Here is a 9,615-nt window from a genome sequence, read left to right as displayed (position 1 = left end):
TCAGTCACTGAAAGAAAGTTCTATACCTAATCTCTGTCCTGAAGCAAATGAACTCCCAAACTCGGTTCAGTGTATCCCAAGAGAGGGCCACTTGGCAAGATTGTTATATGACTAATCTAGAATTCTCCAAGGAGGGTAGTTGAAGTTTAACCTAGTTTACCAAACACAAGAGTCCAAAACGCTAGGAAAGGGAGAGAGACGTGTTCTGGTGAACAACTGTGCAGCCCGGAGAGTCTCCAAAACTTTTCAGTCTGTAATAAGAAGCCCCCCACCTCACTAAAGCTTTGCACTGCCTGTAAGTATTTGCTTCAGTTTGAGAACTCCTGGCATTCTGAAGAGAGAGTGTTACAGGGGAAAATGTTTATGTGAGAAGCTGATGACTGTGTTTATGGCCATCTGTAATCTGAGATTTCCATATTAATTGTTTAGATATAAGAGAGCAAGTGATGGGTAGATGGGGTAGATGGGTGTTTAGATAAAGCAGGGTAAACTTGGAAGAGCTCTGGCTAAGGGAGAGGACAAGTTTTTGGTGTAGTTCTGCATTGTGTAATTGGGTTCTGTGGGCAGGACAGACGGGTTCCCAGAAAGTGGGCAGGACCTTACATTCCCCTTCCTTGTAGACCAGAGTCAGAGACTCTATTGACTGGAGTATCTGCCCACGCAAGATGTGCCTCAGGTCCCTGTTCCTGGTGTCCCTAGCAACCTGTGTGGTTTGTGGTGAGTACTTTGGAAATGCAAATTTGTGGGGATACAAAGAGTTACAGGGTGTGCTTGAAGCACAGACTAGACAGATTAAGTTCTGCTGATGAATTCAAGACAGAATGAATTCTCCTGATTTGGATTTGCATCCAAGCGGCCCACACCTTGGTATAGTACATACTGAGATCAGAAGACAAGACAATCTGTGAGGCCCTGCACTATAGGTGCAGAGGACAAGGAGTCAGCTCTGGCCCAAGGGAATCAAGACAATTCAGTTTCCTTAATTCACTAAATGTAGAGGATTAGTTGATTTCATTTCTAACATTTTCTTGGAGGAGAGGTACACTTGAGAGGGAGCCCCTTTGTGACTCTACATGTAGTAGACATTCCAGGCATAATTATTATTATTACAAAAATATAAGATATATTATTATGTATTATCAATTATGTATTATTTCTATTAATACATAATATAAGATGTATTGTTATTATGTATTATTAATTATTGTGTATTATTTCTATTAATGCCCCTGCCAGCGGAGACTCAGTTATTCATGGGGGTTGAGGGGGACCCATACCTGTGGGAGAACGGGCAAGAAAGAGGAGCGAGACCAAGCAGTGTCCTTGTCAAGGTCTGTTTATTATAAGAAGCACACAGCATTTATAGCTTTGAAGCAGGAATTGAAGCTGGGTAGGGTTTTGGGACTGTCCAGTTTGGAAGGTTCCCCTGAGGCAGAGGTCATGGGGGAAATTAAAGGATGAGCCATTAAACCACAATATATTCTATTTAGATAGTGGCAGTTAGCCTCAATTCTGGGAACATTTTCTTTCTCGGGAAAGGTCAAAGGTCAAGCCATTCTCAGGAACTGGCTTATGGCACGTTTCTATCTTATCTAGCCCTGTCCAGCTTGGTCCCAGACATCTCCCCCTTCCTTTGACTATCAAGGGGGTGGGGGAGGTCTGTACTAGGCTATATGGTGTGCATCCACAACCAGCACCTGGTCGGTGAAGCCCTGAGTCTTAGGCTACACAGGTTGAACCCACATCTGGCACTCTCAGTTAGGTCCCATTATTTCTGCCAGGGTGGAAGTAGTGGTCTGAGATAGATCAGACATGCCTCACAGAGTGCCCAGCTCAGCCATGGCGAGCCACTCTTGCAGTTAGGACTGCACCCCAATGGCTAGGAACAATCTTATGCTTTAACACACCGTTCTGGGCTATACGTGTGTGTTTTATGAGAGTGGGTGACCCAGATCATGGACCTGTGCTAATCCCGTCGTAGGGTTACTTCACAGCGGTGAGGTGTGCACCTAGTATGTGGCACCATAATATTCCCATCATTGACGTTTCCACCAGCGACTGATTTTCCAGCCTGAATTAGAGGCGGTATCCAGGGTGGAGAAGTCGAGACCAGCTGTGGGCAACCTGAGGGGAGTATCATTATGTCCCAGTAGGCGTTCATCGCACTGGAGGCAATGGTAATGAATGGCCACCTGTTTGGTGGCGGAGTCTATCTGGCTCTTAACGAAATCTGTCAATTTTTAAACACCCAGGGACCAAAGGAGATGAGTAGCAGGAGTTCTATAAAGGAACCCAGGATACTGGGTAGAAGAGTGGTGGGTAGGGGAAAGGCAGAAAACCAATTTTTATACCAGGCTTCACTCTTTTCTCTTTCTCTTTGTCTCCTTTGTAGACTTTCTCTAACATTCTGTAGGCTGTTTTCTACTAATCCTGTCTTATCAGCATAAAAGCAACACTCCTCCTTGAGGGCCGCACACAGCCCTCTCTGTTGGAGAAAGAGAAGATCTAATCCCCTTCTATTTTGTAGAACAACCTCAGCCAAGGAAGCGACTGAATTTTTAAGATAGGTTCTTCCTTATTGAAGCTCATTGATGTCCCTGCACTGAGCTGATGATAACTCTGTTGGGAGGTGATCAGGGAGGCAACCCCGGTTCCTGTCCCCACAGCTGACAGGCCTAGGAGTACTGCAAGAGTCACGGCAGTGATGGGTTCTCTCTTTGTACGCATGGAGGTGCCTCTTTCCCAGAACTGCAGAAACTCACGATTGGGCCAGGGAACTCGTGCAGCGGTGGTGGAGTTGGCAGACACCACATATCCGGCGCCATTAAGAGTCACCCAGGTATAGTTGAAGATCTGGTGAGGCGATGTAGCGAGGGCAGACGTGATGATGCTTCCAAGGATTCAGATGTAGGGGAACATGGTCAGCATGGTCTGTAATTAAGCATAGTTAGACTTTTCCTCAGGGTTATCCCTGGGTGAGTTTCAGGCCTTAACAAGGCGCTCGAGAGCCCAGTCTTTGAATCATAAATGCAGGCTGATCCACATCCCCAAATGAAGACCGGATCATGGCCCTACCATTGGGATGTTAACGGATCCTTCCATAGGACTCGTGCATAATCATAAGAAGTATGGGGTTGCCACAGGCGGTCTGCTGCAGTTTTTCCATCCTTGTCTATTATAAGGTAGTTAAGGACAAAGAGTGTATGATTTATTAAATTTTTGTGATTACTGGGGGGGGATAATAGTCCCTCATTTGACTGTAATTTATGGATCATATTTTTAAGGGTTTGGTGAGCTCTTTCAACTATATCCTGTCCCTGAGGATTATAATTAATCCCTGCAATATGTTTAATGCCAAATTGGAAGCAAAAGTTTTTAAAACTAGAGCTAATATATCCCAGTCCACTATCTGTTTTAACTATCTTAGGTTGAGGTAAAACTGTGAGTCAAGCCAGAACATGACTTATAGCATGTTTGGTAGCCTCCCCTGTCTGCAGGGATGCATAGGTAAAGCCTCTAAGGGTATCAATGGTGACATGAACATATTTTAATTTACCAAAGGAGGGAAGATGGGTGACAAGCATTTGCCAGAGCTCTTCAGGAACCAGCACACGGGGCTTGGCCCCTAGGTGGAGGTCAGGCAGTAGGGTCAGGCAGCCTTCGCAATTACAGACTATTTGGCGAGCCTGTTCATGGGTGATCTTATATTTAATCCTAAGGGTGTGTGCATTAAGGTGATGTAAGTCATGTGCTTTTTGGGCAAGTGTAAGGGGCATAGAGAAGGCCTCCTGGGCCAAGGCCACAAGCTGTGTGAGGCGATCAATGGCATCATTACCATTGGCCAAGGGGCCTGGCAATCTGGTATGTGCTCGGATGTGTCCCAGAAAGAAGGGGAAGATCGTCTTTGAATATATTTTTGTAAGGTGGCAAACAGGGGGGCAGTATCGGTGGTAGGCCAAATATAGGGCACTGTTTCTAATAGGGGAATAGAAAAGGCAAGATATGAGCTATTTGTATATAGGTTAAAGGGTGCATTGGGCAGTGCACGAAATACTGCGAGGATAGCTTGAAGCTCTACCAGCTGAGTGGAATCTAAAGGGGTACAGAACTGTTGTATTTGACCATTAATGGAAAATGCGGCTTGTCCATTAGAGGAGCCGTCTGTAAAGACAAGGTGGACTCCCGACATAGGGTGATCACGTGTTTGTTACCTTTGGAAAGACCACTGGGACTGTAATTTTGTGAAAAAACTGTATCAACTTATCTGAGGGGTAATGATTATCTATCTTAACCTGAAAGGCAATGCAGTTAATTGTCCATTCGTCTACATGTTGACTGAGCCAGGAGACCTGAGAGGGGCTATAGGGTAAGTTTAAAGCATCGGGGTCCCTTCAAAAGAGCTTATGGGACTGTTCTCTTCCAAGACGTATGATTTGTGCCACCAGCAAGGGATAGGTGGGACGGACCATAGTTGAGGAGGCGGGTAAATGCATCCAGTAAAGAGGATATTGCTACCAAAAAACTGCTGTTGGGGAAAAGGGGGTAGGAAGGACATCATTGGAAAATGTCGAGAATACCAGTGAAAAATCACAAGGAGGAGAGGAGATTCCTGTTTCTCAAGATTGTTTAACTCTATGATCTGCTAGATCCTGGGAGACGCTTCCTGCTTCTCAAGATTGTTCTCTAAGATTTTTTTTTTAACAGTACAGCTTCGTTTATTTTTGAAGAAACGTGTATCCTTAATATCATTTTGATCTTCATAAAATAATACATTTTTTTATTTATATATCTTTGGATTCAGCAAAAAAAGTAGGTACTGAAAATGTCCCCACATCGTAAAAGCAGATGAAAAGGATACTTTTATACTGTTTGCCCCAAAGACACCTAGGTTTAACGAGGGGCTTGGGAGGAAGGGAGGCGAGGTAGGCAAGAAAAGTACAAAGAGAATGACCCAAAAAGATTAAAGGGCAATTCAGGTAACAACAAATCATCCCAAAGGCTAGTAAAAGGAAATCAGAATTTTGAACTGGCACGGATAAAAATGAGGAAGTAGAAAATATAAAAACATAATAAACTTCATTTTTCTCCCCATACAAAAAGGAGGTGCCAACCAGTTAGCCTGGAGCTGGGGTGCTGGAAGAACCAGAGTTGGGTTTTAAATGTCTTTCCAAGGGGAGGAGCACCACCCTGGCCTACACACCTACGCAAGGAAGGCTCAGCCCCGCCTGGTCAGCTCTGAGGGTGTCACCTGCAAAGAACAGCACACAATGAAATAGGGCAGAGGGACAGTGGGTCAATCACAGGGGGTGTCCATTATGACCTAATCCACCCTGGGGGTTGGGAGGTCTGGAAACTCAAGCTTTACCCACAGAGAGCTCTGAGAATGAAGTGGTGCTCCCTTCCAGGAGATGGAGAGCTGGTTAGACATCTGACTTTGAAACACTAACTGGCTCTCAGAAAATGACACCAGAGACTTGAAAGCTACAGATGTTCTAATAACCTAATGTCATCTAACTGTTTGAACCTAAGAAACCCAAAAAAAGGGTGTTACATACGCTTGGTTTCCCTACTCCAAACTCACTAGGACAGGTGCCAACAAGAGGCGGAGAGGTGGCAGGAGGGGCTGGCACAGGCTGAGGTGTCACTCTAACTCAGTACCCTGATGCCATGGAGAGGTAGGAAGAGACCCCATGAGCTGAGCAACAGGAGAGCTGGGCAGACACCAGACCACACACAGCAAGGGCCCAGGGCCTTTGACCTAAATGTGGGGCTCAGTCCTAAGTAATAGGAATCACCCGGGCTACATACTCAAGTTTTCCAAAATTATTATCGTTTAATTTACGGACTGCTTTAAAAAACAAAAACAAAAACAAAAACAAAAAACCCACAAGATTCTTTTTTAAATAAATTTGCTTCGGTTTTGTTTGTCTTTAAACTCTTGGCGCTTTTTGTTTGTTTTTTATTTTGTTTTTGTTTTAAAGCTCATTTCCCCATATCTATTCTTTCCCCAAAAAATTAACAAAGTGTGTAGTTCTCTGGTAAAGAAATTTTTTAAAAAATTTAAATGCCTACATCTAAACAAAAGATCACTTTAAAAAGCCTTTAGATTAAGAGATCAAGGAGTGAGGCCTGTGAAGCGAGGGAGCAGCAGGCTGCCCTGCCCGCCAGGCTGGGCACTGCTGATGTCTCTCTCCTCTGCTTGTAGCCTCACTGCATGGAGCTTACAGAAATCGACAATGTTAAATATTTAGTTTCACAAACTCTGTAAAAATGAGCTGCTGTGGCCTACAAAAAAAAGGTATGTACATATTTTTACATAATACAATATCTTAAAAGATCATATTTACAAAAAGAAGTGTATTCACAGAAGCACTGCTAATTTCTGATTCGGAGTGCAGTACCTGGCCGTGGGTTTCACAAGTTTATTTCAAAGCATTATTGCTCTACCATATAGGCAAAGGGTGACGCCAGTAGTTGAAAGAAACAACAAACAAACAAAAAACAATCATGTTCTTGTCCTAACAGATTAGTGCAGACAAAAACCAGGAATGTGGTTCACCATTCCTCATGCCCTCAAGAACATTGCATTTCTCCGTGACTTCCTCAGTAAAGTGCACTTGGCTGCACATTGGGGTGGGAAAATTCAATATTGCCACCTCATTTTCCCTTCTGCAAAGCCATTAAACATCAATGACAAATCCTTGAGAATTACAGGGTATGGGGACCTCCTCAGGAGGAAAGTTCTCTAAGATTTTAATCTAACTTTATTGTCAGCTAGTTCCTGGAAGAAGCTTTCTGTTATCTTTACTAGGTTGGGAATCGCATATCTAAGGGCCTTCCTTATCTTAAGTCCTTTTATCTAGTTCCTGGGAGAGCAGGCTCAAGAAATGTAATCTTTTACTTACAGGCAGAGAGCTGGAATTTGAGGTATTTAGGGCTCCCTAGGGTTGAGGTTGCATCTTTAAGCTTCTGACTTTTCAGCTGTATTTTTTATTCTTTCATTCCCTACTTCTTCTAGTGGCTAGTTCTAATTATAGAACTAAATTTTAGTATATTTATAATATTGGTTTTCTTGTCCTCCTAAAGCATGATACTGTTGGCGTAACATCAAAATCTGAACAGTACTCACTTTTTCTCTAATGAAGGTAACTAGTTTATTTAACACACATGGACCTATAATCAGAAGCAGAAGCAAAACTAAGAAGGGTCCCATAAGGGAAGATATCAGAGTAGTCATCCAAGGAGATCTACTAAACCAGCTCTTGAACCATCTTTGATGTGCTTCTCGGTCTCTATGTCTTTTGTCTAACCTTTTTCTAGGTTTACTCATGAAGTCTTTAATTACTCCTGAATGGTCTACATAGAAGCAACATTCTTCTTTTAGTGTAGCACACAGACCTCCTTCTTTAAGGAATATCAGGTCTAATCTTCTCCTATTCTGAAAAACTACCTCTGAGAGGGAGGTTAGGGATTCTTGGAGGTCAGCTAAAAAGTCTTTTTTACTCTTTTCATATCTAAGTCAATGGCAGTTCTGAATTCTCCATAAGCCTTGTGTTGCAGGGCAACAGCAGATGTCCTTGTAGCTGCCCTTACAGCACCTAGACTCAGCCTTAAGATAGCCCTCAGTAATTCTCAACTCTCTTTTGTGTCTTATTAAGTCTTCAGCATCAGGATTCCAATCTGGACACTATCTAAGCCTACACACAAAGGTCATGACTGCCTTTTAGAACTTCTGAACTTATACATGTCGCGATCCCTGAGGCACAGTCCCAAGAAGTGTTAGGAGTACTAACATATGCAATGTGACATCATTTCCAATAGAAATCAAGCCTATTCCCACATCTATCCCGATGGAACCCAGGGAAAACATGAAATTCTTGTTTCTAAAGCACACTCCTCATGTGAGCATTGTAGATTTCCTGTAACATCTACTAACAAGCATCTCAAGTGGGATGGTGAGAAAACAAGAAGAGAGTCCACGAAATAGAGGTCTGCCAAAGAGGGCAAATAGCATTCAGTCACACAGAAAGACAAGCAAAAGATTAACAGACCAAAAAACAAAAGTGTGCACAAAAACAAAAAACAAGCAGCCAACGCAAGGTTGCCACAAAACTGAACTGATTCAGATGGGAGCTTCCATGAGTTCACCAAAGACAGATGAAGGGGAGCGGATTCCACATCCCGCCTTCTTCCCAACCAGAATCTTCACATTGTCACAGTCACAAGTAACACAAAACAAAGACCTAAGACACACAGACAAAAGACCACTCTGGAAATACAGATGGCTGGGAGGACGGGTCTCTTCTCCAATCCAGGAGAATCACCGAATCCTCACCAGCACACAGATGGGAATCTCCCAGGCATCCCTGGGGTACCTCCTCACCTCCTGGGATGTCTCCCAGGGCAGCACAATCGGTGAGCCCCTGGCACATCTACTGCTCATACTCACATCTCTCCTGAGACATGAGCCTCCCTCTCAGCCCGAGATGGGAGCAACTGCAAAACCAGAACACCAGAACTAGCAAGCAAATACAGACCCAGAGTATCAAATACAGACCCAGAGTTTAGCCGGCACAAAACACAAAGACACAATGACACAGACGCTATCTCACCTCCAAGTGGATCTTCGGAGATGAGGATGGTCACCCATCCCAGACGTGCCCCCAAAATGAAAGATCCCCGGAGCAGGGAGACCCTCACTCAAGTCTCAGGATGATGCGACCCCTAAGAACTCACCCAAGACCGTCCTTGCTGTAATCACATGAGGTTTATTGATAGGAACCAGTGCACTGGGGTTGAGACTCATATCCCACACAGGGGCAGTGGAGTCATTTAAACACTTTCCAACCTTGTCCCAACTATAGGAGCTAATTTCTGGTCCTTCAATAATAAACCAAGGACAAGTTTCTGACACAAAGACAAAAAATTTAACAAGATCCTTTTTCTTAACTCTTACTCCCCTTTCCCTGAGAGAAGCCTTAAGGTCTTTGATAAAGACAGCTTCCTTAGACAGTTTTTGGCCCATTCTCAATGAGACAGAAAACTCTTACCTGCCATGTCTTTCTCTCATGAGTGGTGAGAGTGCGCTGCAATGAACACCAGATTGGCACAGCTACTTTCACTTTATCTGCTTCGGTTTCTGGACAAATACCCGGGGTCCTCAACTTCTTTTTCTGTCTGGTGAGGGTCCATACCTCGAGCCCCATGTCAGGCACCACTTGCCCCTGCCAACGGGGACTCAGTTATTCATGGGGGTTGAAGGGGACCCATACCTGTGGGAGAATGTGCGAGAAAGAGGAGCGAGACCAAGCAGTGTCCTTGTCAAGGTCTGTTTATTGTAAGAAGCACACAGCATTTATAGCTTTGAAGCAGGAATTGAAGCTGGGTAGGGGGTTTTGGGAATGTCCAGTTTGGAAGGTTCCCATGAGGCAGAGGTCATGGGGGAAGTAAAGCATGAGCCATTAAACCACAAAATGTTCTAATTAGATAGTGGCAGTTAGCCTCAATTCTGGGAACATTTTCTTTCTCGGGAAAGGTCAAAGGTCAAGCCTTTCTCAGGAACCGGGTTATGGCCAGTTTATATCTCATCTAACCCTGTCCAGCTTGGTCCCAGAC

At 44.0% G+C, this 9,615-nt stretch overlaps 1 protein-coding gene across 13 annotated transcripts in view; it reads left to right on the top strand.

The window, feature by feature from the left end:
- Positions 1-141: 141 nt before the first annotated feature.
- Cesl1 (carboxylesterase-like 1) overlaps positions 142-9,615 on the top strand; it is a 34,960-nt gene continuing 25,486 nt past the window's right edge. For 2 of the 13 annotated variants that reach the window (XR_015643455.1, XM_087595073.1), the window contains exons 1-2: positions 142-295; positions 621-717. Coding sequence is in view for 4 of the 13 variants with exons in the window: in XM_087595073.1 (XP_087451199.1) it covers positions 666-717 (52 nt within the window). In the remaining 9 variants the exon portion in view is untranslated. 13 annotated transcript variants of the gene reach the window in all.

This window comes from Rattus norvegicus, chromosome 19 (assembly GCF_021556685.1).
Source record: "Rattus norvegicus strain SHRSP/BbbUtx chromosome 19, alternate assembly SHRSP_T2T, whole genome shotgun sequence".
Classification (NCBI taxonomy): domain Eukaryota; kingdom Metazoa; phylum Chordata; class Mammalia; order Rodentia; family Muridae; genus Rattus; species Rattus norvegicus.
Note: the sequence above shows the minus strand (reverse complement) of the source record. Positions and strands in the feature narration are given on the sequence as shown.